General features: G+C 52.8%; 9 protein-coding genes across 9 annotated transcripts; 3 read left to right on the forward strand and 6 right to left on the reverse strand.

Annotated features, from left to right (window-relative positions):
* Nucleotides 1-543: 543 nt before the first annotated feature.
* MDH1 (Malate dehydrogenase, cytoplasmic) lies at nucleotides 544-2,673 on the reverse strand. Its single transcript, XM_062910701.1, has 3 exons — nucleotides 2,036-2,673; nucleotides 1,824-1,941; nucleotides 544-1,728 (listed from the first exon to the last, which is right to left on the reverse strand). The coding sequence occupies exons 1-3, from the start codon at nucleotides 2,084-2,086 to the stop codon at nucleotides 890-892; spliced, it is 1,008 nt and encodes a 335-aa protein (XP_062766659.1). The 5' UTR covers nucleotides 2,087-2,673; the 3' UTR covers nucleotides 544-889.
* A 1,246-nt stretch (nucleotides 2,674-3,919) lies between these two features.
* Nucleotides 3,920-5,074, reverse strand: QC763_0049610 (uncharacterized protein; the record flags this gene model as incomplete). Its single annotated transcript, XM_062905748.1, has 4 exons — nucleotides 3,920-3,980; nucleotides 4,542-4,591; nucleotides 4,704-4,783; nucleotides 4,971-5,074. 4 exons carry the CDS (start codon nucleotides 5,072-5,074, stop codon nucleotides 3,966-3,968), a joined length of 249 nt encoding a protein of 82 aa, XP_062766660.1. The 3' UTR covers nucleotides 3,920-3,965.
* Nucleotides 5,075-6,326: 1,252 nt separating this feature from the next.
* On the reverse strand, nucleotides 6,327-7,658 carry QC763_302610 (uncharacterized protein; the record flags this gene model as incomplete). The annotated part of the gene is made up of 1 exon (XM_062910702.1): nucleotides 6,327-7,658. The coding sequence occupies one exon, from the start codon at nucleotides 7,656-7,658 to the stop codon at nucleotides 6,327-6,329; it is 1,332 nt and encodes a 443-aa protein (XP_062766661.1).
* Nucleotides 7,659-8,153: 495 nt separating this feature from the next.
* Nucleotides 8,154-10,763, reverse strand: QC763_302620 (uncharacterized protein; the record flags this gene model as incomplete). Its single annotated transcript, XM_062910703.1, has 1 exon — nucleotides 8,154-10,763. One exon carries the CDS (start codon nucleotides 10,761-10,763, stop codon nucleotides 8,154-8,156), a length of 2,610 nt encoding a protein of 869 aa, XP_062766662.1.
* Nucleotides 10,764-11,514: 751 nt separating this feature from the next.
* QC763_302630 (uncharacterized protein) lies at nucleotides 11,515-12,234 on the reverse strand (the record flags this gene model as incomplete). The annotated part of the gene is made up of 3 exons (XM_062910704.1): nucleotides 11,515-11,642; nucleotides 11,704-12,165; nucleotides 12,189-12,234. The coding sequence occupies 3 exons, from the start codon at nucleotides 12,232-12,234 to the stop codon at nucleotides 11,515-11,517; spliced, it is 636 nt and encodes a 211-aa protein (XP_062766663.1).
* A 514-nt stretch (nucleotides 12,235-12,748) lies between these two features.
* QC763_302640 (uncharacterized protein) lies at nucleotides 12,749-13,835 on the reverse strand (the record flags this gene model as incomplete). Its single annotated transcript, XM_062910705.1, has 2 exons — nucleotides 12,749-13,474; nucleotides 13,554-13,835. 2 exons carry the CDS (start codon nucleotides 13,833-13,835, stop codon nucleotides 12,749-12,751), a joined length of 1,008 nt encoding a protein of 335 aa, XP_062766664.1.
* Nucleotides 13,836-14,297: 462 nt separating this feature from the next.
* QC763_302650 (uncharacterized protein) lies at nucleotides 14,298-15,195 on the forward strand. The gene is made up of 2 exons (XM_062910706.1): nucleotides 14,298-14,803; nucleotides 14,860-15,195. Exons 1-2 carry the CDS (start codon nucleotides 14,499-14,501, stop codon nucleotides 14,951-14,953), a joined length of 399 nt encoding a protein of 132 aa, XP_062766665.1. The 5' UTR covers nucleotides 14,298-14,498; the 3' UTR covers nucleotides 14,954-15,195.
* A 4-nt stretch (nucleotides 15,196-15,199) lies between these two features.
* On the forward strand, nucleotides 15,200-17,068 carry QC763_302660 (uncharacterized protein; the record flags this gene model as incomplete). The annotated part of the gene is made up of 1 exon (XM_062910707.1): nucleotides 15,200-17,068. The coding sequence occupies one exon, from the start codon at nucleotides 15,200-15,202 to the stop codon at nucleotides 17,066-17,068; it is 1,869 nt and encodes a 622-aa protein (XP_062766666.1).
* Nucleotides 17,069-18,321: 1,253 nt separating this feature from the next.
* QC763_302680 (uncharacterized protein) lies at nucleotides 18,322-24,356 on the forward strand (the record flags this gene model as incomplete). Its single annotated transcript, XM_062910708.1, has 5 exons — nucleotides 18,322-22,892; nucleotides 22,945-23,338; nucleotides 23,392-23,476; nucleotides 23,527-23,565; nucleotides 23,631-24,356. The coding sequence occupies exons 1-5, from the start codon at nucleotides 22,448-22,450 to the stop codon at nucleotides 24,354-24,356; spliced, it is 1,689 nt and encodes a 562-aa protein (XP_062766667.1). The 5' UTR covers nucleotides 18,322-22,447.
* Nucleotides 24,357-25,476: the final 1,120 nt, after the last annotated feature.

Below are 25,476 nucleotides of genomic sequence, written 5' to 3' on the forward strand. Positions count from 1 at the left end.
CTGCTATAAACGATCCACCTCTTCCTCGCTGCGCCCACTCATTGGCCACGAGCAGTATGTACAAAATATAACCGCCGTTTTCCTTCTTGACAGCAGGCTAGACGTTGGCCCTGTTTAATGTAACTTGTTCACCATCACCTGTGCCTACTTCTGAAACCGGATTCAGATGACTCCAACGCCACGCCAGCGGTCGTTGGTTGGTCAAGAGATTGTATACCTCAGAACAAACACATGGTCTGCCTCCCAGTACCTAAGGGATAGATAGGGAAAGTAGTGCTGGAGCTGGGTAGTAAAAGGAGCCAACTACCTGATAACATTCTCCCTATAGCAAACATTTAGTTTGTCCGAAACAGCACGGGGTCCTCTCCTCTTCTGTTCATGCATGCTAACTAACACAGTCCAGTCGAATCCCATGTCCTGGTCAACGCAAAGGTGGTAAGAGTGGAATCAGACATAACATTTTTGTGACAAAAAGAAAAGAGAATAGTTAATACAGTGGTGAAGGCTGTCTAAAGGCTACCTCGACACAAGCCAAGCAAAGCCACAACAAAAGAGACATCCTGCTCTATGCTGGAAAAGAACATGTTCTATTCGCAGAGGCTCCTTCAAGCAAAAAGCAAACACAAGACGCCATCCCGTTTTGTCGCCTGCTAAAAACACTTGTCTCCCAGCTGGACTGGTACCAGCAACCCGAGACATCCATCAACCATACTTTTGTTGCCCGCAATGCACCACACGCCCTCTCCTATGTCTTTTTGTTAAGCCGCATTCATCACCGCCATCACAGTTTGCCGAGGTTCATCCGCACGAGGTCTTTTGGGCCGGTTGCCAAAAAGAAAAAGGCTAGGCCATCATTATTTTATTTGCTTGTAGGATAAAACGGCTGCATTTATTTGCCGGGGTTGGAGGCCACGAAGGCAACACCCTTCTCGATGTTCTTCTTGAGGTCAGCGAAGCAGGCCTGGAGGAGACCCTCTTCGATGGCGTCAACCTTGCCGACGGGGAGGATCTTCTCAACACCGTTGGGGCCGAGCTCAACCTTGGAGCTGAAGAAGTCGATGCCCTGGTCCTTGTAGAGGGGGCTGTCGACGAAGGTGGGCTCAATGACGCCCTTCTCGCCCTGAGCAGCGCGAAGGACGGAGTCGGCCATGCGGGCACCGGCCATGGCCATGGAGAGGGTGGCGGAACCGGCACCATCCTTGGCCTTGACAACCTCATCACCACCGAACTGGACACGCTTGACGAGCTCGGCGTCGGAGGAGAGGTCGGGGTGGTTGGACTGGGAGAAGAGGGGGACGATGGTCACACCGGAGTGGCCACCGACAACGGTGATGTTCTCATCCTTGGGGTCGGTGCCCTTCTTCTCGGAAACGAAGCGGGAGGCACGGACAACGTCAAGGGTCGTGACACCGAAGAGGCGCTTGGGGTTGTAGACACCCTTGGACTTGAAGACCTCGGCGCAGATGGGGACGGTGGAGTTGACGGGGTTGGAGATGATGAGGATGTTGGCCTCGGGGCAGGACTCGGCGCAGGCCTTGGCGAGGTCGCGGACGATGGAGGCGTTGGTGTTGAAGAGATCATCACGGGTCATGCCGGGCTTGCGGGGAACACCGGCGGGGATGAGGACGACCTCGGAGCCCTTGAGGGCGCTGGCGAGGCCGCTGGGGGTGGCCTCGTAGCCCTTGACGGTGGACTTAGTGTTGACGTGGGAGACATCAGCAGCAACGCCTGTTTGAGGGTGGCAAGAACTGTCAGCTATTGATGGGACGAACGCGAGGCTGAGGCTCTCGGAGCTAATTAGCTCCAAGGTTCCGACGACGTACCAGGGGCGCCACGGATATCGTAGAGGGCGAGCTCAGTGACTCTGGGGTTCTGCTTCAGGAGAAGAGAGAGGGGCTGGCCAATGCCACCGGCGGCACCGAGGACGGTAACCTTGGAGAGCTGTTCAAGTCAAAACCAGTCAGCGCATGCCATTCATCACCCCGCACTAGTGCTTGGTGGTGGTATGTGCAGTGGTGTTGGCGATGGTGCATACCTGGCGGGCCGACACCGAGAAGGCGCGGGTCTGGATTCTGGAGGCAAACATTTTGACGGTGATGATGATGGTCTTCGTGCGGCGGCAACGAGGATCTGGAAGGGGAGGTAGTGGTTCAAAGAAAAACAAATGCACCGGTCGAGAGGGAGGGAGCGGGTCGTTGAGGTAAAAAAAAGTTGGACCGATCCATCTTTAGCCTAGCGCTGTTGGGGAGGGCCAGGGGTGACAGTGGCGGACCATTCTCGGAAGGATCGGACCTCGGAAAATCCCGCTAGACGGCCAATGAAATCGATCCACTTTTCAACCTCCGCCTGTCCTTGCCCCAGGGGATCAACGAGTGACGTCTTCGGCCGAGAGGGAAAATGGATTTGTTTTCTTCGATTTTTGGATGCATGATTGTGTCGCTGGGTTCTTCCTGTTCCACGGCTCAAGTTCGAAGCCCGAGATGCCCATCAAATGCGGCATCAGGACCCCACCACCACCTTCCAACTCCCGCCAAAACGGAATGTGGGGCATCCAATTTTTCCGCCATGTTCCAAGAGCGACACCGGACGGGCCGGATAGCCAATGGCTTTTCGGCTTCGTGAATGAGCTCTCGGCTTCCACACATCAGGACAACGGACTGTCGGACTTCCTCGAGATCGGAGCTTGATGGACGCGGCTGTAAGAGCGTGCCGAGTTCGATGTAAGCATATGATGCCGAGGTGCTCCACCTCCGCATTCCCGGCATTGGTCTGGTCCTTGGCGATTTGTTGGTAACTGTGCTTTGCCTTTCTCACCGTAGTCAATGATGACCGGCATCCTAGACCTCCCGTTGGTCAGAGAAGCTGTCATAAACTGGACTGGCCCGGTCTGGCGTAGACATTCACCACGTCTTGGTGATAGCCAGCCGAATCTACGTCGTTGATTAATTGAGAGCATTTAGCTGAGCTTAACCCTTGCAGCTTTGTTGACCAGCATATAATCCGCTCCCACGGCCAGTAACCTCACCCATATCACCAAATCGGGATTTAACCCTACAAGACCCAATGTTCTTTCAATTGAATGTGTCTAGCATGTCTTCGATTTCTTCATTATGAGGGCACAGAAGAGGACGATGGCCGCGAGGACCAAGCCAGCAACGCTATGTCTCAGTTGGAGATGTTCATCCTAGCTTAGGATGTTTACTGTCGCTTACTGACGCTGCTGGATATGTGCTTGGACGGAAGACGCTGGCTTGGGATTGGAGCTCGACGAGATTTCTCGCGCTTGCTTGCCACATGGAAGATGCGCTCGTTTGCTAACGAGACAATGATGAGATTCTCTGGCGTCTGGTTGCCCGTCTTGGGGGGTGGGAATGTCTTCTTGATGTCATCCAAACATCGTCAAGACAAAACATCTACATTGGCATCCACTTCTGAAGCTGTTTATATTCACCTTTGTGAATACATGATGGGTATTTTGCCTCGCTGTGAAAAGTTATTTACCTGGTACTTTCTCGAAAACAGCTCATCAACCTTTTGCGTGTTAAATGAGTCTGAAGGGGCTCCTTGGATAGTTTAAATGTTCCTATGGTGCACGGGACACGGCTTGGAGAGCCTTATTATACCTCACCTTTGTCACCGCCACTTTGGGTATCTACCAAGTCAAGTATCACGATATCTAACAGCCTCCAGTCCACGTTTTAAACTAGGTAGTGGATCAAAGTCACTTGACTAGTCTTGGTAAGTCTTGAAAAGACTTTTGGAAGTACGTTTGGCCTACTTTCGAATCGAATTTCAGAACAAACCGAAAGGTTCAAAAGGTCTATGGTTGAACGACAATATCGCAATGTCATGTAAGTGAGAGGAAAGGTAATGTCTTGTTGCACGTACCCAACGAGTCGCGTTATCTTGGCATGCAAATGGTGATATCCATCTTGGTTTGCATTGACATGGGAACTCATGATATGTCAGGCTACAAGCAGCTACATCGGCATACTGTCAATTACAATATCTTCAGGAATCTCAGCCATCAACCATAGGTCAGAACACATGCGCCCTGGCAGGGGAATGATGAGTCTGACGGCCCACCACTCAACCCCAAGCCCCTTGCCCACACTCCTGTTGCCCTGTTGAGCGATGCAATATTTCAATAACCCACAAACATAGCTTTCAGCCCCTCACCAAGGTGGAACAGAGGGGCCGGCCAGGCAGGAGGAGCGGGCGCAGCGGTGTTGTCTCCCCAAGTTAAACGAAACCCCTACACTTCCGCACCACTCGACTCACCGTGTCGGCAAAGGCAGGAGTCGGACCTGTGCCACTGCCGAAGCAGACCCCCCCAGCTTTCGCTAGGTTCAATCGGCTTGGAACTGTAGAGGGGTGGGGAGCACGCCAGCACCCACAGTGGTGGTAGCCGAGATCTCAAAGGTGATCACCGACTGCCATCGAGAGATGACAGTCGCTGCGGGCGAAGGTTCCAAGGCTCTCCCAGTTTTTCGTTGACTGGTTACGGCCCCACGAATGAGGGGACGAACCGAGAATCTAAAAAAGAAGACCGGATGCTGGGGGCAAAAAAGGGGGGCGGCGGTGGGGGGATCTGGAGAGAGTTGCCAAGAGACTCAAACGTCAGAATCGATTCCATGTGCATGGCCCGAGTAGAGGGGAAAAGAAAAGGCTTGTGCAACAAAATGAAGTTCTGCAAAACATACCAGCTCGGATAGACTTGAGGCCGCAAGGGCGCGCTGCTGAGGTCGCAGGAGGGGGCGGTGGACGAGGGTCGTTATCGTGACTGAACAACCAAGTGTTGGTATGCTTGGATAAAAGGTAAGAAGAAAAGAGAGCAGGAGTTTGCGAGGAGAGGTTGAATTTATACCTACAATTGTGGGAATGGGAAGTTGCAAGCAGCCAGACTTTGCAAGCGGGCACAGATCGCAGAGATCCACCTATTCTGGGGCTTTCTGTTTGGCTCTTTTCACCTCAAGAGTTGCTCCGACCAATAGGCTGACGCGTAATCCGGGTGTCGACTTTTGAAAAGGTTGCTCATGAGTTGCTCGTCTTCACCCTCTTGATCCTCCGGCATATCCTGCCAGGCTCCACATCACATCATCCCTCGCTGATTACCTCAGAGGGGTGCCAGGAGAAGCGTCTGAGGGATTTGGGTCGGTTGGGCAGTGTTCGTGATAGTTCAGAATAGGCCTAGGTAGACAGAAGGTCTGCTCAGCGGAGATGTAGGAGGGGGCAGCAGTACTAATTGAGACATCAGAAAGGAGCAAAGGCTCAAATTACCTTATGTCGAGAGAATTCATATCTAGCAAACAGCGTCTTCGTGGAGGGTTGGGCTGGCATCAGAAGCTGAACCCTGGCGGATCAACCTGGGTGCACCGGGAGAGGACCAAAGTGCCACAGACTGGATGCCCTGTTGGGGGGTTGTCTCATTCAGTCAGCACCCCTTCCTCTTCCCACCCCATATTATCAGATTGGAAGCGCAGGACTTCCTTCTCGCCCCTCTTCTACCCACAGTCCTTTGTATTCCCATGAACACACTATTACCAACCGATACCATCGCTGCCCCTGTGCCTCCATCTTTTAGTCAACTCGGATGTATGTGTTTCTTCCTACCACGCACCACAGCCACAGCGAAATTCTTTGTTTTCATTTCCCCCCCTCCTTCACTTCCCCCTTTCTCCTCTTTTCATTTGGCTTGAATGGCGGCTGATCGTTATTGTAGCACAACAGATTGCGTTCAAAATTGAAAAGTAGAATATCCTTCCCGACTTTGACGCGACATCATTACTAGAACTCTTGTACGTATCTACTCTTCTCCAGGAAAATGGTCTATTCTCTCCGATGAGTTTGAACTGACAGTTTCTTTTCTGACAGCCAACTCCACGCAATACCATCGCCGATCCGATGTCCGATTCAGATCCCGATCCCGATCCCGGTTCTGATTTCTGTCTTGCTTCTTCCCATTGCTCAATCAAGATTGGACACACGGGCAGCCTATCTGGGATCTGTCAGCCGAAAGGGATTGCTGACTTTCATATGCCAAAATCTTCAGCTGGGAATGGCATGGGCGAGAGACGAGGGAGGTAGCAGAGGTCAAAGAGGCCACCAAGGCCCCATGGCCATATGGCCGAAGTATTGCGTGTCCGCTCTTCCTGACGTGAACAAATGGCGCTCTGCTGCAGCTGAGGTGATCTGGTTGTGGCCAACTGGGAGAACGGCTTGGGTTTCATCTCGAGGTTCTAAGAAGCTACTGGTTGTAACCACCTTCTGTCAATGGTGGCTGAGGCAAAGAGACTGAGCTCTAATCTGAGGCGAAGAGACTGAGCTCAAGTCTGAGACGGTTCAGATTTAGCTTCAAGATCTAGTCGCAAAATTGGAGGGAGAGAAACACCGAAGCGGTTCCAGGTTCTGTGGTCATGCTCTCGTGAAGCCCGGCGCACTAGATCATAATGTTCATCCTCCAGTATCAAAACATCTGTTGACCTGCTCGGTCCGCTCCTTTGAAACAATGCACCCGTTGGCACTGCAGTCCATGTATGGCTTGCAACGCGACGGTATGCTCTGGAAAGCTTCCCATTTATAACGAAACTCCCTCCCGGAACAGGCTGAACATAAAGAGCCAAGAGAACCCAGCGGTTATCACTATTCAAGATATCGCACCCAATGATCGCCATCTGAACCTTTTCCTCATCGTCTTCGGAATCGTGGATTTCGAGTACATTTTTTGGCACCCATGTGCGGTCCTCAACCAGGATTTCGACAATGGTCAAGCGTACTGACAACCCAACATTGGTCATATAGAAAGGAGCGAGGTTGCGAGGAGCCCATAACCCAAGAGTCGGTGAGCAGGCAAATGCAGCAGGTGAACTGGCTAGAAATCCACTACTTGACACATCTTCCTTCCACACGAAAAGACTTTGGTCAAAGGACACATGCATGATCTCTTTTTGTAGCCGACGGAATGCCTTCTTGCCCCCCTCGCCATAGAGAATAGGCATGCAAATGTTGAAGATGCCCATGAGGCTGTAGGTTATGTCTTCGCTGCGTGTGGTATGTCGCTCTGATGCCCATCCCATTCGTTCCGATATGCTCACCTCGGAGATATTGTCACGAAATAGAAGACAGGCGTCGCCAATCTTAGTGATGTTCGAGATAACGCTGACGAGGTGCCTGTTTGTGATGGGTTGCCATGTGGCGTCGAAGAATGATCTTGTCCCAGGGGCAAGGAGCTCTTGAAGGGTCCATCCGCGTGTGAACCACCGACATGGCCTTAAAGCATCATCAAGCTTGGCAATCGATAGGCTTCCCCAGTCAGCCATCGGTTTGGTATCGGAGAGGTAGACGAGGCAGTCTCCTGAGTCGTAGTAATAGCGGTACATGGAGTTGATGGCCTCGGATAGGTCGGCACTGTTGCGCTTGTCGATGCAGCAGGTGTCTACCCACCCATATTCGTAACCCTTTTGACTTGCGAGGCGGCAAAAGTTGGTGATCTTTGCGAAACCGGGCTTGTTGGTGATGGTTTCGCGCAAGCCCTGCATCTCCACAAAGGTCACTTCCTGACTTGGGACATCCCAGGTATGGGACAGGATGGCATAGGGCGGAATGTCATTGTCGCAGAACTCTTCTAGTTTCAAAGTGATTGTGTTGAGAAGCCACATCGTGATGGCAGATGATGATCATGTAGAAGGGTTTTGTTGATTGTTCAGGGAACATTTCTCGTGCTTACGTGCGGGGAACGGGACCCAAGCATGTGACCCAGCGGCCAATGACCTGCTACATGCATGAGGACATGCAGCCGAGCTGAAAAATTGTAACCTGCTATCAACATCAACATCATTTCTCTGTCTTGGTGCAACTTATGATCGTTAGATGGCTCTAGTGTTGAGAACCTGAAGTCTTACACGAGGTTCCCTGGTAATATGCCCGTCAGGGGAGAGGTCGTCGAACAGATACAAGTTGATTATGAATGACAATTGGCAAGGCATAACGAAGGACGATGAACAGTAAATTGCATTGAGTAGGTAGTGTGCTTGAAACGGCCAGGTGGGTGGTTATATACCTGTGGACCTTATGTTGGGCGCCGCAACCTGCTCCCAGCTGTCCTTGGCCTTCTCCCGCCAGAAGCACACGCTGAACAGGTCACCTTCGAGCTCCTATTCAACCTGTAGCACAACCTCCGCCGACTTGACACCATTCGCCGTGGCCGCCACTGTAATCGTCCCCGATGCTCCAACCTTTGCACGCACAATAGCCAACGCTCGTCCTCGGAACGCTTTCCTCTCCTTTGACGGGAACGCAACCATATCAGTCGAGTCTCCATTATCCGTAGTGACAATGTCACCAGGCCCAGTGATGGAAAATGTGATGTTGGGTTCCGCGGTGGGAACAACATCGCCCTTGTCGTCCACGACAGCAACACTGACAAAAGAGAGATCCTCACCGTCAGCTTTGATCGTCGCTCGGTTCTGATACGTCGACAACCGCAACTGAGAGGCCGTCCCGGTAGTCCGAACTGTCGCATTCGCCCATTCATTCCCATCCTTGTATGTCACGACACGCACCTCTCCTGGCTGGTAGGTGACCTGGTCCCACCGGAAACGATAGGTGTACTGCGCCTTCTTCTGTCGACCCTGCGACTTGCCGTTGACGAAAAGCTCGGCTTCGTCACCTGAAGAGTACACATGAACAGGCGTGACTTGACCGACGCGATTGGGCCAGTTCCAGTGAGGCAGGATGTGGGCCATCTTCACGCTTGGGTTCCATCTTGACTGGTAAAGGTAGAACCGGTCCTTGGGAAACCCAGCAAGGTCGATGATGCCAAAGTAGCTGCTCCGAGAGGAATCATATGGCGTCGGCTCTCCAATGTAATCCCAGCCTGTCCAAACAAACTCGCCCGCAACGTACGAATACCGATCTTGTGCCACAAAGACCTTGTCAGGTGAAGCACCCCATTCCATGGCGTACAGGTCATACGAACTGACTTGTCTAGTAGTAGGATCGGCGCCAGGACCATTCGCCCGTACAATCGCGTTGTTGCTGTTCACCACTGGGAAGAGGTATGTGTCCCTGGAGCTGACCACCGACGAGCTCTCAGTGCTGAAGATCAACTTGTTAGGGAACCGTCCCCGGAAGTTCTCGAACGTTGGCGCGCCGTTTCCTTTGCCCTCTCCCTGATAGTTCAACCCGATAAGATCAACAATCGAGACAAAGGCCGTGTCAGGCCCAGCGTTGTTCATTCCGACGGTGGACTGTCTGGTGGCGTCCTCCTGGCGAACAATATTTCGAAGACGCTCAGCTTGTGCTGCACCGTTGCTGCTTCCCTGCTCTGCGACCTCGTTTCCAAAGGACCAGGCCCAAATTGAAGGATGGTTGCGGTCACGTCGAACAAACGCTCTGAGATCTGGCTCAGACCAGTCGGCAAAGATGGTCTGGAAATCGTTGCGAGTCTTGTGGCTGCCCCACGTGTCGAAGATCTCGTCCAGGACAAGGAAACCCATCTTGTCAGCAAGATCGAGCAGCTCAGGCGCTGGAGGATTGTGTGAGGTTCTCATCGCGTTGGTTCCCATATCCTGGAGCATCTCCAGCTGACGCCGAGCAGCCGGAATGTTGAAGGCGGCTCCCAACGACCCAAGATCATGGTGCTGGCAAACACCCTGGATGTACACGCGCTGACCGTTGACACGCAGTCCATCGCCAAGGTACTGCAGAGAGCGGATGCCGAAAGGAGTCTCGTATGTGTCTACCAGCTGGTCTCCAACGTAAAGACGGGTGATGGCAACATGCATATTGGGCTCCTGCGTCGGACGTGGACCCCAAAGCTTTGGGTTCTGTACAGTCGCTGATGCATTCACAGATGCAATAGACCCTGGGGAGACGCTGACTGTGGCGTTAGAGAAACCACTGATCTTTGCTCCCGCCTTCCCCGAGACCGCATCGTAAGAATGAATGTCAGTGACGACCTGGACATGACCTGCTGCGGCGGTTGTTGCGCTGTTCTCCACCTGAACAGTGAGGTCAAGCGTTGCCGTTTGAGCTGACGAGCTCCTAGTTTTGACGAAGGTACCGAACTGGCCGACGTGGATGGGGTTTACTTTGGTCAACCAAACGTTGCGGTAGATCCCTGCACCTGGGTACCATCGCGACGACTCAACGGCTTGGTCAAGGCGAATAGCTAGCTGATTGCTTCCGGACTGCAGATACGGAGTGAGGTCGACACGGAATGAGGCATAGCCATACGGCCATCCACCAGCGATCTTCCCATTGATCCAGACCGCAGCATAGGACATGGCGCCGTCAACCTCGAGATACACAGATTTCCCCTCGTCGCCCGGGTTGAGCGTAAACTTCTTGCGGTACCATCCAACCCCCTGGATGGGAAGACGACCCATGTTTCCTCCGACGGGAACATTGTTGCCGACATAGAAAGGTCCTTTGACAGCCCAGTCGTGAGGCAGATTCAGGGCTTCCCACGAGTTATCACTGAAGTTTGCTTGGGTGTAGGTGACGTTGGGTGGCTCATTGGATGGGAGCTTGGTGCGGCGGGAGGCATCATTGATGAAGTTGTTGGCTGATGGTGTAAGCCATGGCTTCAGGGTGTTGTAGTTGAGGTTGTCAGGATTCGAGGTGAAGCGTTGGAAACGCCAGTCCGCGTTCAAGCTTATTCTTTCGCGAGTTGCTGCTTGTGCGAGGACTCCAACGATGAAAAGCACCACCGCTACCAGCAATTGCCGCACGACACTGGAGGCCGCACAGCGGGAAGACATGATGAATTAGGTCTACTCTGGCCAGCACCTACCGTTCGTCTGATCTGATCAAACAATTGGCAACATTTAACCTTAAAGTCAACCTCAGACGGAAAGACTTCATCTCCATCCTCCCCATGATCTCGACAGCAGGTAGCCATCACGCTGGCGGCTATCATCTCAACCACTGCCTTCTATTGGGGCGCTACAATTTGTCCTTGTCAGGAGACAGTGGATAGCTGTCGGGCAGTTCCCCTCGTGGTACATCACACAATCATGCCGTTGCTCTCACATGGCAAAATATTTCTCCATCATAGCCTAAGTTGCAGATCGATTCCGTTCCTGTGATACTTGTCGCCCAATCACCGCCCGGCAGAGAGTGGTACAATATTTCTCCAGTGTTTCAGTGAACGTTACCTCGAGGCCCCTCCTATTTGTTGGTCACGGCCCCCGCAGATGACATGATGGACTTGGGGTGAGGTTGTACTCGAGAGCCGTTATGCCGGTCTTGGCGCATGAGGAGATACATGTTGCTTCGGGCCGTGCCGGACCGGAGGATGCCAATGGTGCGTAAATTTTTGGCCATTTGAAGATGCACTGAGGACCATGGATAGAGGGAGGATATGCGGGAAATAGTGGTTCATGTCCGTGATATCTTGCAATCTTGTAGAATCTACGGGCACATTTGCGTTCAGATCAACCATCAGGGTGGTTTGGCCGCGTAAGAAGAGAAGAGCTGACTTTCAGGGCTCCTCGAAGCATACCTACCTACTCACAACAAACTGCCACGATTCAAGCACGCAGTGACGATTCCAGCAATGACCAGGACATTTTCCTCTTCAAATTTCCGGGCCACAATTTGCACGCCAACTGGGGTCCCGTCGTAGATCTCGGGATCATCTGCGGAGCCAGGCGTTAGAACCCAAGGCAGGGTAAGTGGGGGGAGAACGGAAGGACTTACAGGCCTCCCAATTTTGTTTATCGACGTCGTTGAGAGGTCTGTAGGCTTCATCGCCCTCTGGGACGACGTCGATCGCCTTGTCTGCCTTGGTCATGGGGATGACAGCCGCTGAGTAGTTCATCAAATTGATAACTTCGGTGTAGGCTGTTTGTTTATCGTCAGCTTGAAACACAGCTTCCGGCGGTGCAATGCGGCATCTATGACCAATATGATAATATTTGCCTGGAATCACCGCGGCGTGCGGGGCCACTGGCATGATGACGGCATTCACGATCTGGCCGTAGCTCTCGCTCGTCGAGTTCCAATTATCAGAATGCGCGGCTTCGTACTCAAGCCCTTCTAAGGTGAGGTTCTGATACTCGAGGAGGTCGATCGGCGGCTTGAGCTGGAATGCTTCCTCGAGGTCGGGGATCAGGGGCTCTCCTGAAAGGGCGAGGTGGGAGTGGATGTCGTTCCCGCCGTCTGCTAAGAGGAAGGAGACCTACGGGCACGCCAGATTGTTGTCAGTCTGCAGCCAAGCAATTCCGACATTGAAGAGAACCTAGAGGGAGGCTTACATGTACCCGCTTAGCGGTAGCTTGGAGCAGCGGCTCCCAATCGACCACCTTATGCCCGGCTGCCCTGAGGGCATCTGCGACATGACGGAGACCCCTGATGATGGGAGGGTGCGGGCCAACAGCTTGATCAGTCCTAATGACACACTTAATTAGCTTAAAAGTAGCAAGATGGTGAGCGGGTGTGAAAGGACAGTCAATGGCTATCGGTAAACACTAGAATGCATGAAAGGAAAGCAAGTACATGCCAAAATAGTAAACATGTGGTGAAGGACAGAAAATAGGGGTCAAAACATAGTGAACAGCCATTTAGGCATAGAAAGTAAGTGTCAAGGGAAAAGTGAATATGTGTTGAAAGATAGTAAGTAGGTGTTATGAAGGGATTGATATATCTTCAATGACGATAGGTAGGCATATTAAGGAAGCAGATATGTCTGTCATGAGAGTCAATAGGCGTGGGAGAACAGGTGCGTACCAAAGAATTCCGAGTTTTAACGGCTTTGAAGCTGTTCCACCACCTTTAGCCTGGCACCGATGTTCATCGAAGACATCTTGACGGAAGGGAATCGGCACCACTGCTGCTCCCAAGGTTTGGTGGAAAATGCGGCACGAAGGGCAAGCTCGAGCCCTCCAACGGACGTGCTGAGGAAACCAACGGTCGGTCGGTATGTATTCTGGCCGGTATTGATATTGGCGACGTCTCGGTACAATACTCGTTCGGGGGTAGGCTTGAGGGAAAAGATTCCGTTGAACGCAGCAGGAATGCGAACCGAGCCGCCGATATTTGTCCCAACGCCTAGCACACTGCCCCCCAAGGCTTGAAGCGCATCCTTGCCTCTGGAGGAACCACCACATGACAGATTCTGGTTATGCGGGTTTAGTGTTTCGCCGATGATGTTGTTTTTCGTCTCACCAAAGAGAAGTGTCTGCGGGAGGCCCGTTTTGCAGCATAGCACTGCACCCAAAGATAGAAGTCCTGTAGTGATATGACTCTCGATCTTGTGAGCATGGTTGGGGTCCTTGATGCCGAGGTTGCTGCCTATCCATCCAACGTAACCCATAGTCGTATAGACGTCTTTGATGTGAAACTGGTCCTTCAAATTGATGGGAAGGCCGTAGAGAGGTCCAGAGACCGTTCCTGTCTCCTTGAAACCAGCGTGGAGAGCCTTGGCACGTTCCAAGGCCTGGTCAAAGAAGATTTCATGAAGACAGTCGCCCTATGAAAAATCAGGACACGTTAGCATACCTGTACTTTTATCTCTCTGGAGCGAAAGACGAGGTATGTGGAAGGCTTACAACTTGGTAGGCAATGGCCGGGGCCTTACAAAAGGCCGTGGTGACCTGTAGAGCACTGTAGGTCCCGTCTTTCAAGTGACTGACAATATCTGGGGCGTCTTTGGCTAAGATCGACGCTTCGACGGCTTCCAAGTGCTCTGGCACAACACCGCTAATGTCGCGCTGGCTTTTTGCTTTCGCCAGGTCCTCTGGTGAGAGCTTCCAATCGTCGCGTATACTGGCAAGAAGGCTCTTGCGCTTCTCCGCCGCGCGGGTCTGCCAATTTGAGCTCGGAATCGACATGCTGCACGACTTTGAGGACGGATTTACAGAGTGAAAAAAGAGAAGCCGAGAGGGAGATGAAAATTGGGGAAATGGCGGAGAATTTCGATGGGCAGAGTGCTCTTTTATTCCAGATTACTTCGAGCACAGTGCAAGCTTTTTCATGTGGGACGTGATATATTCAGATGGAAATAGTCTGGAACTACGTTCCTCTGGGGCTTGCATCTTGCATCTCGTCAATGTCAAGGCAGTGGGTGTTGCGCCTATCCATGAGAAGGGTTCTGGGGACCTTATGCTGGATCCCGTCCTAGCTCAGGACAGACGCTACCACAGATTTCGAGAGACTTTGCCCCAGCTTATGCCTTCATATCTCACAATGCACCCTACCACGGTAGAGATTTAGAATATCTGGGTTAAGTTCTAAGAAAGTCATTTATGCCCATGGTTATGAGATGTAAATATGTGGAAAATCTAAACTGTCTTCTGAACATGGGACTTTTTGGCTGGTGATCACCACCAGCATCTCAGGGTTAGGGTCCTCTCTCTTAGGCCATGGCGATGTGTCTCCACGCAACTCTGCCCCGCATTTTCCACCGTGACATTCTCTTTTCTTCGCCCACCCTAAACTGCTGAGACAAAAACCAAGTTCCTGCTGTACAAACAACGTTCATTTCAAGTGCAAAAATGACATCGTTTCTATTTCGTTCCAGCAGAAACCCTCAGTACAAACTCGTCTTCTACGTCCCAACCACCCACCTTCGAATCTGCAAAGACGCCGTCTTTGCTGCTGGAGCAGGCCGTTATCCCGGAGCTGGCAATTACACAGAATGTTGCTGGACAGCATTGGGAACTGGACAGTTCAAACCGGGACACGGTGCCAAACCTTACAAGGGAAAAGTCAACGTACTCGCTGAGGAAGAAGAGGCTCGGGTTGAGACACTGTGTGTGGGAAAGGCCGTGGCCAAACGCGCCGTGGAAGCTCTGAAGAAGTATGTGTTGGAGATGATGTCACTCGATTTGCCATGTCAGCTAACGCAGCCGATAGGGCACACCCATACGAGGAGCCAGCTTATGAGGTTTACAAGATGGAAGACGTAGAAAGCTGGCGCCTAGGCTCTGGATTGCGAGCCAAGTTATGATCATCAAGAGATATTGCAAGCAAGTCTTACAATCAGAGAGTTTGACAGATGTTTCTGGCCTTCCTATCGCCTGTATCTAACAATTCTTCCAACCCTGTCAACACGCAGCCAATGAAGCCGCACCTTGGCAGCGCCCCCGCTCGCCGATGTCACCTCAACGGAGGCGCCTCCTGAAGCGCGTCAATCCCACTATGTCCATCATCCGTCCATATTCAATCACTAGGGCCAGGACGGAATGCCTACGATATGCGACTCATCAATGTGTCTAGCCTTCAGATTGAGGAATTTTACGGAACCGATATACCCCCGTACGCCATTCTCTCTCATACCTGGGAAGCAACAGAAGCCAGCTTCCAACAGTGGACCAAACGTGTAACAAGAATACGAAAGTTCAAGCATCTAGGCTTCGAAAAGATCTACGCAGCGTGTAAACGCGCACGGGGGAACGGGCTCGGCTACGTATGGGCAGATACTGTCTGCATTGACAGAACGAGCTCGGCCGAGCTGTCTGAGGCCATCAATTCGATGTATGCGTGGTACGAAAACGCCCAAGTCTGCTATGTCTACCTGTCAGACGTTAGGATACCGTCAAGGGAAAGTAACCTGGATGTATTGACCCTGTTTCGTCGGTCTCGATGGTTTACACGCGGATGGACCCTACAAGAGCTTCTAGCGCCGTCTAATATCGTATTCTACACAAGAGAATGGGTGCAGATGGGAACCAAGCAGGCGTTGGCAGTTCTTATTCGCGAAATCACAGGGATTGACGAAGGCTGTTTGAGAGGTACCAGGCGGGTCACTGTCTGCAGCGTCGCACAACGGATGAGTTGGGCTTCTCGAAGAGTGACAACGCGGGAGGAGGACATCACATATTCATTGCTCGGCATTTTCGGAATCAGCATGCCATTACTCTACGGGGAAGGAAGTCAAAACGCGTTTAGAAGGCTTCAGGAGGAAATTATCAAGGTGTCTGACGACCAAAGCATCCTTGCCTTCAACACCGATTCATCCGACAATACGCTACTCGCCCACCACCCGAGTGACTTTGCCTCCCAAGGAGGAGTGCGACCCAGCTTTGCGCCCAAGCTGACGCCACCTTTCACTATGTCCAATGCTGGGTTATCACTGACTACGCCTTTGATTTACACCATGTCCCCCTACTGGGTGTTGGCTGTGTTGAACTGTGTGGAGCTACACTGGGCCCAGGAAGATGTCAGGGCACGGTCAATCACTTGCCTCCCGCTTCTCGGTAGGGACAAGAAGTTCATGCGGGCTCGCGCGCCGGTTACACTCATTAGCTTGGGAGTAGACTTGGTAGGCAATCAGGGGACATTGCGGTCAAAACACATCGACTCTACGCCTGAAGTCGGGGGTAGTGACAGTGATAGCAACACAGCATTGGCAGAGAGCACCTCTACTATTGCGAAAACCACGCCCCTTGAGATACAAGATTTGACAACTCGGAAAGACACGGATATCCTCGTCACCTACTTCTCTCGAATCTACCCTTTATATGGTACTGAGATGGACGAGGCGATGAAGGGTTTTGAGGTTATCGACGTGGGGCCATCCATGAAGATACCTGATCGTGGGTTCATGATCGCATTTCCACGGGGAATGGGATCCTACCGGTACTTGGACTCGTTCCCTAAGGGAGACCTCTATCCGAACATCAGCTTCTTCATGCCTTCCGCAACCCCTCCGACGAGTACAAGAGAGAAGATGGAGGAGAACCGCGGAAACGTCACCAGAGGCCTGCTTGTTTACTCACACGAAATGGCGGGGAGATTCAAGCCTGGCTTCTTGGAGGAAATCGAAATCGTAGGTATCTATCTCGCACTGGACTCTTCAACTGGTAATTGGACATGTCGGATTTTGGACCTGGAAAGGCGAATTTCTGGGCCCGACTTGGAACACAAGTGGATTGTAAAGGGGGATGAAATGGTGCTTGACAAACCTGAGGAATGGCCCCATTACGACCAGCAGCGAAATATGGTCGTCGCAGCTCGCACAAGATTTGAGACCACCAAGGGGCATCCCTGTAAAGAGGCGATCATGGTGGAAATCGTCTTTGACCTGAAAGAACTGCTGAAGGAAAGAGATCTGGAAGGGTGAAAGAGCTTGTCTACCCACCCTCCTCAGGTAGCTTCGAATATTGTTTGAGCACGTCTTTTGGCTCAGCAACCTATCATCAGGACATCTTGGGCTCCCTCACCACCAGAACCAAGCACACAAGGCTGAATATCAGAGTTTTTAGTTGACACTGTGCTCGAAACACAGCAACAGATCATCGCCTTGCTTTCTTGGGGGCCAAAACTGTGCCGTGATTCCGGGTAGCGCTTGTGGCGGGCTGGGGGGTTGCCGCGCTGAAGGCCTAATGAACACGGCCCGACACCCGGAGGATTTTCTCCAACACGAGGAAAGAATACGTGGTGAGATCCCAAAGCAGAAGTGTCGATCTGGACCTTTTTGTGTTTTTTATGTACGTCTTTACTCTTCGACGAGCCGTCTCTTGGCCTCGATAGTGTCTTACACATTGCCCAGTCCGGGTGTTTCCAGCTACCCAGTCTGGGCTGTGTTCCGACTCGGGATTGTACGACCCGAATTGGACCGGAGTCTAGAGGATTCGACGCACGAAAATATTGTATGGATTTGGCTAGGCCGCGCACGTTTCGAAATATTCCTGTTTATGAGTTGTGATATCAAAAGCTGTCACAATAGAGATTTCAGCTATCGTCCCATTGAGCTGTCCACCGTTGACGACTGAACGGCCGAATGTGCGGGTCGTGTCTGAATGTCAGGGCTCCCTTGAATCCATGAATCCATGATCGCTGGACACCAAGTGGAGATCTCCCGCTCAGTGGGGAATCGAGCTTAATCGGACTGCACCTCGTATCAAACCGGCTCTATCGACGCTCTGCATGCAGGGTTTGACGTTTTGTTCAACTGCGCACGTAGCGGCGTCTGGTTCGGTCTACGATGGACTCTCGGCGTCGGCCGGCCTTTTCTGTCAAGAGCAGTTCACTGGGAATTGAGAAGTTGACACCATCGAACTGTCAACCGGCTAAGCCCAACTGGGGTCCCTGCAGTTGGCTGTTGGCCTCTAAAACACATCTTCACTGCCCGTTCACTGCCTCAGCAAGGCCATTGACACCCGGACTGGTTTAAAAGGGACCACCAGTTCACAAATCGGAGGAAAATATCTCTTCCGGCCGTACAGCTAACTCCCGTTGTTCCTGAAAATCCCACCTCTGCGTTGATCGGCTTGGCACGCCTGAGGTTGTGGAGCTGCCGCCCCCGCTCCCTAGCGTCGCGAGCGCACTGACCAGCCACCTTTTGCTGAATTAAAAAAAACCTCCACATTCTCAGCTTCACTGCTTGTTCATCACACAGAAGCCTAACAACAAGGGAAGAGTCTCGGCGGTTCCTAAACCGTGCATCATGAAAAGTCGAAAAACACGAGTCAGGACTGCCGAATATTGCCAGTCTGCAAGCAGTCACCGCATTTGGATGACCGCCACCCTCTTTCGATGGGCTCACCGTCCGGCAGCGAACCATACTCAGCGGCGCCTGCGGGCGAGCGCCATCAAAAAGCCACCAGTTTCTGACGCAACTACGCTTGCATAGGCCCGGTCGAGTCACAGAGCCAAAACCAATTCGACAGTCTGGTTGTTCCCGTCACTTTTCCATCATCGCGTTGCGCCACACACCGACCAACAGATATCGATGCAACAGACCGACAGGGGCCTCACACCCACGCCGTTCAGCCCGATTTTGGGTCCGGCCCACGTTGCCTCCTGAATGGCTGGTGCTTCCCCCGTTGACATTTGCCTTACCACCTTCCACGTTCTGGTCATCGCTGGAAACTCGGCATTGCCCACCAACGACCTTCAAATCAGTCGAATTCAGCACCGAACTCTGAAGACACCATGCCCCATTGAGCTGCGAGGCCGTCGGTTCAGCTCGAACACCGATGAGAGGACAACCATTGACAGCCAGACAAGCTTCATCAAGCTTTGAATGATTATCTTTGGCATGGCTTGGCCTCTGCGGCGACAAGCCAAGTGGACCGAGGAATTTGTCCGACTTCTCACTTTGCAACACGTGTGCCGTCCCTGTCCGGGAAATACAATCAAAGTTGTGCTCGCTTCGAGACGGCATTTGCTGACAAGCATGCATATTGGTGAGGTAGCACAGCTGTGGTTTCATATACACTAGCCGCATCGAGCAGGGACCAGCACTGAACATCTCTTGAACCCCTACCAGTTGGGTGGCTTGACGCCCTGCTGACGATCTTTACCCTCCCCCGCAATCCGTCCTTCACGGTCACAAGCTGCCGAGTTGTGATAGTTTCTGGACACACCTGTTGCTCATTTAGCGTCGCTGTAGCTCGAACGAGCCGAACTGGATCTTCTTGGGTTCACAAACGAGCGGTTACTGGCGCCGGCCTGCCACTATTTCTCATCTCTGTTCATTTCTGGTCGATATGAAGGCTGTTGTGCCAGGACCTGTCAGATGCAGGTATTCCCACGCCGATGCAACCCCCTACTTCCCCTCGCGTGTGGTGTCCTGCCCTTCTGGCCTCCCATTCGCTGGTCGGCTGCGACGCCATCTCCAGAATGCAAAGATTCCCTGGGTGCCCATCTGATTTGTCGGTATTTCTCTCACACCTTTTTGTGGGGTTGAGATCCGAAAAAGTACACCAGGCTGGGTCAGGTGCAGCAACCGAATATGACGCCTCAGAGGCAAACATGCCAGCAAGGAGGGTGGCCTTTGACAAGTCTCGAACATCAACAAGACACAAGACAATAGGATTGTCTCTTTGATCCAGCCCAAGCAAATATTGACATGTGTGTCTTGGATTCTCCTGACTATATCGTTGAATCCACTATTTGCGATTGTCTCATGTGGCCAAGACTGCCAATGCAGACAAAACAAGGTTTGGACGGCAGGCTACTTCGGGAGCAGAGTTTCTGGGTCAATCCAAGCTGCCCAGGCACCCGATCGATGATTAGCCGGCAGAGGGTAATCCACCACCATCAGTGACCCTCCCGACGTCACGCAAGACGTCCCCATGGGCATCCTTAACCAGGGGCCGTGGCCGGCGGCACAGAGCCTTCTTTTTTTTTTCTGCTTCTTTTAGTAGTCCCCTCACACCCAACCGCGACCACTCCGGCCCTTTGTGCCCCCACTCTCTTCAACATACCTCAAATACCTATAAAAGGAAGACGGCCTTCTCTTCAAACCACAGTTGTCGCTAGCACCATCACGACGTCACAATTTATGAGGTGTGACCTTATATTTTTCCACCAGGCTCTCTCTCTCTTTTCTCTCTCTCTTTCTCTCTCCGTGTACTACGCCAAACACAACTTCAACAATATCCAATCCCAACAAGACAACCCTCCAGCCGCATCAGAACATTCCCAGTGCATCTTCTCCAAATCCATTAGACGCACTTGCCACACTCACAATGGCGAGCCAATCCCCACGGCCCCAACTCAGAAAGAAGGCGAGCTTCCGGGACCGCTTCAAGTCATGGCAGAAATCGGCACCTCCCGCTTTGGAGGCAATTGAGGAACCAAAGCAAAAGTTTGTCTACGAGCCCAAGCATGCCGCCTCGGACTTTTCTCGCATGCCAGTGTTGCCAGTGGGCAGCCAGAGACACCGGATCTTTGACTCCAGGCGAACTGCCCCGTTGCAAAGTTTGCCTGAGGGGACAACAAGACTCAAAGCACGTAGGGGAAGACAGTCAGAAGGGAGGAGAACAGACGACGCAGTGAACCCTCCGCCCCAGTTGGCGCTCCAACATGAGCTGGCGAGAAGAGATTCCAAGTCAAAACGATACTCCTACACTCTGGTAGAGGATCCGTTGCGGGTTTCCCAAACGGCAGCCGTCCACCAAGTTCCTATCAGCACCCGACCGATGAGTTGGGACCAAGCTCCGACAGAGCTCCGGCAGGCAAGCCACACCCCAACAAGACACCACTCTCACAGTCAGCACACCCGGCAGCCAAGAGCGTCGCCATCGACAGACTTTGAACTATTCCTTGCCCAAGCTGAAGCCGAAGAACGCGCACATCACGAGGTTGTCTTGCGCCAGATGTCACAGCGCGCAGCGGCGGCTCAGGCGGCTTATCCCCATCGGCCTACTGTCCATCCCAATCCCCACACGCAATTTGCGAGTGCGGTGTCGGATGTAAGCGCCGCCACCACAGCCGTCGGAGGAAGGACGTCCGTCAGTGGCGGAAGCAAGAACAGCAGCCGGAGAAGCAGAGATGCTGCGTCCACTGGCACCGGGAATCGATCGCATTCGTCTTTTGCCCGTCCTCTCCCAACAGAAGTCTCCCAACAACCGCTCGAGCAGCCGCCTCAACGATTGCGCCACAAAGGACATTCAAGAAATCCCAGCTGGGCTACTGGTGCGAGTGTGGAGTTGACGAAGCTTGATACATTTGCCGCGGAAACCGCGCCCACTGTGCAACCGGTTCAGGTGTTGGGCGTGGATGAGGCCTTCAAGCCTCCCCATACACAAGTTGACCAGCCACGAACGTTGAGACGGCAGTCGAGCATAGCTCAGAAGATAGCCGAGTACATCCGACCTTCTCGACAGGTGGACGGCGGTGTTGGGTACCAGAGGAGTGGATCCAAACGTCATAGTCAGGCCATCCCTAAAGTCGAAACGCTGGCCGAGTAAGAATTCGGATTCAAGTCTGACTGGGTATTAGAGTTGGGAGAATGAAGGATGATATCATGAATGGATGGACCGGGACACTAAAAAAGAATGGGGTCCATGTGTTTTGGCAGATACCTCTGAAGCAGGCGAATGACGACACGGAGAATGAATAAATACCAGGTTGGATATATCAAGGAACGGGCGCATATTCGAGTCGAAGTATGTCAAGAGTTCTGAGATTGAAACAAGTGCTAGCTGGGCTAGATGGGAAAGTAATCGCATCGTATGGTAGATTCAGTATTGACATCCAATGAGACGCTTACAGCTTGCTGTCACAAAGACCTTTTTCACCTGACGCTCCTGAACATAAGCTCACGATCCGTCGCCTGACGTTTGATGTCTGGGGAAGTGCACGCAAGCTAAACCTCGATAGTCAATCAATGGCGGCTACCCCTCACGCTACATCCCCAAGCAGCTCTGCAAGTACGTAACGACGATCCTCTCACCAGTGTAGGGATTCTCTCCCCCTCATGAACCCCACACCAAGCATGTCAAAAGAATATCCCGTCTCTCCGCATGCACAACCATGTCGGGGGGCCGGGAGTAGAGGGGGTTCTATTCGGAGGGTAGTACTATGCCGGCAGATGCGGAGCAATCCTCCCCAACCTCGACCGCGTGCCAGGTATCGCGGGGTAGGTTGTGGGCGGAAATATTAACCGTGTAGACCGAACTTTGGGAGATATATTTCAACTCTGGTATCTCGCCGTCGCCAACTTTCCTGCTTCTTCTCACCATTCCCAAGTTGCTACTGGTTCATTACGATGTCCTCCGGATCCTCCACCCCCGAAGCCACCACCCCGATTCCCACCCTCCCCGAGACCCATTCCGGCATCCCCCCGTATCTCCTCCCCAAAGCCACCCGCGCCAAGGAAGCCGTCTTCTCCGGCCGGACCAAACCCGCTAAGCCCCGCAGTCGTGAGGTGCCGGTGGTTCCCCAGGGTGTTTCCCGCGATCAGTTCCTCGAGGCGTTGGAGGAACTGAAGCGGGAGTTGGGAGAGGAGAACGTCGAGGTGAATGACAAACCTTTGAAAGATGGGTGGTACATGGAGCACCCCAACACGCACGACATGATGACTATTTTGGATGAAGAGGAGTTTGTCGCCGGGGCGGTTGTCTACCCGGGCAACACAGACGAGGTGGTCAAGATGGTGAAGTGGGCCAACAGATGGCTTGTTCCCATTTTTCCTATATCCATGGGGAGAAACCGTAAGTTCTTACAACCAAACAACCACGGAGGGGTGGGAGCTGACGAAAACAGTGGGCTATGGCGGCGCCGCTCCGCGAGTGAGGGGTTCGGTCACGGTTGATCTGGGGAGGAGGATGAATAAGATACTGGATATCAACCCCCAGGATTATACCTGCTTGGTTGAGCCGGGGGTGTCGTTTTACGGGTTGTATGAAGAGCTTGGGAGGAGGGGGTTGAGGGAGCACATGTGGGTTGACACGCCTGATTTGGGGGGGGGGAGTATCATTGGGAATACGGTTGATCGCGGGGTTGGGTATACCCCTTATGGGGATCACTGGGCTTGTCATTCGGGTTTGGAGGTGGTGTTGCCTACTGGGGAGGTGATTAGGACGGGGATGGGGGCGTTGACGGAGGGGGGGGAGAATACTTGGGGGGTGTTTCCTTATGGGTTTGGGCCTTATTCTGAGTGAGTTCTTCTGGGGGGTAGAGGGGGGGAAAGAAGCTGACGCGAACAAACAGTGGGATTTTTTCGCAGAGTAATTTTGGGATTGTGACCAAGATGGGGATGACGCTGATGCCAAATCCGGGGGGGCATGAGAGTTTTGTAAGTGGCGACACACAGCACAGAAAGGGAGGAGATACTGACCTCGACAGATGTACACCTTTCCCAAAGAAGAAGACCTCGGCCCTCTTGTACGCTCCCCCTACCCCCTATCACCCCCATATCCCCAACTAACCCCCCCCCCTTTTTCGACCAGATGGAAATCATCCGCCCCCTCCGCATCTCCACCATCCTCGAAAACGTCGCCCAGCTCCGCCACGTAACCCAAACCATCGCCGCCTCTGGCCTCCCAAAATCACACTTCTTCTCTGGCAGTGGTACCATCCCCCCCGAAATAATCCACTCCGCCGCCGCCGCCTCCCCGGTAGGCGACCACACCTGGGCTTACTACGGCATGTCCTACGGCCCGCCCCACATCCGCTCCTACAAACTCGCCATCATCGACGCCGAGTTCAGCAAAATCCCCGGCTGCCGCAAAATCGACCCCTCCACCCTCCCCGAGGACGAATATTTCTGGTCCCGAGACAGAATCGCCTCCGGAACACCCGACATCCACGAACTCCGCTGGGTGAACTGGGCCCCCAACGGTGCTCACATTGCCTTTTCCCCTGTCTCCCCTATCCGTAGTGCTGATGCTACGAAACTCTTCCAGCTGGGCAAGAGGATTCATGAAAAGTACGGGATTGATTTCATGCCTGCTTTTATTGTTGGACTGAGGGAGATGCATTTGATTGTGGAGATTGTTTTTGATAGGGATGACAGGGAGGAGAAGGAGAGGGCGTTGGGGTGTCTGAGGGATATGGTTGATGAGGCTGCGAGGGAGGGCTACGGGGAGTATAGGACGCATTTGGTGCTGATGGATCAGGTGGCAGGTACGTATGGGTGGGGTGGGGGGCGCTGGGGAGGTTTAATGAAAGGTTGAAGGATGCGTTGGATCCGAATGGGATATTGGCGCCGGGGAGGTGTGGGATTTGGGGGGGAAGGTATAGAGGGCGGGGGTGGGAGATGGGGAGGGGGAGTGAGGGGAGGAGCGAGGGAGACGGGGTTGGGGGGAGGGTGCTATAACTGGTGCAACTGTACGATGGAGCTGGATCGACAGAATGGATAGTTCACGTGGATTATGTCGACACCTGACGTTATCATCTGTTGAGCCCAAACACGAGAGTAATCACGTGGTGGTTGGTGAGAGAACCAATACCTAGCTTAGTCCATGCTCAATACCGTGTTACCCTGCTCCCGCATGCGGATCTTACATGAACCCTTGGTCTTGGGTAGTCACAAGGCAGTTTCGCCGGTGTCCTTTGCGCTGTCGCTCGAAACCAAGGGTTCAGGAAGAGCCAGATGCTAAATGTGGCATCATGGCACCGACATCGTTGTGTTTATGCTTTGAAGCAGCAACTTGCCTACCTGGTATACTTGGAAACATTAATTTACACCGATACGCATCTCATAAGCAGGAGCCGGCGATTTAAGTCACAATGTCATCAGGCCCAACCGTGTCCTCTGCTGTTTCCCAGCAGGTCTCCTCGCACTCATATTTCGTAGTTCTAAAACCGAAACTTGGCAGGAGATAGCACCTCTGCGCCAAATGTTGACAAATTTGCTGCGGTGTTGAATGCACAGACACCAATGACACCATCTCACTGATCAGCACCTCAAGGTCTTCGGTATCAGAGGGTATCGTCACGTAGGCCATCAAGTCAACTGGGCGAGCGGGCAAGAGCATCCATTGCGTACGCGCAGCGCAGAACAGTCGCCTACGAAGCCAAGGTATCATCGGTGGTGTGTGTGCACCTGCCTGTCCGGACCAACTGCCAGTGCCCCCGCAGCTCGACCCTGACATTCGGTCCCGTGAGAAACACAAACGTTTTTCTTTTTGCTGCAGCGGTTCTCGTTATCTCAGATTCAGACGACCTTTCCGGTGGTAGGTGCGGTGCGTTAGGTGTGGCCCAGTTATTGAGAACAGCGCCTGGCAAATCCTCCCCCTGAATAAGTGGGCCCACCAGCCACATCCAGCCATTGCCAGGCGCGTGGTCTGAAAC

This window comes from Podospora pseudopauciseta, chromosome 3, assembly GCF_035222475.1.
Source record: "Podospora pseudopauciseta strain CBS 411.78 chromosome 3, whole genome shotgun sequence".
NCBI lineage: Eukaryota > Fungi > Ascomycota > Sordariomycetes > Sordariales > Podosporaceae > Podospora > Podospora pseudopauciseta.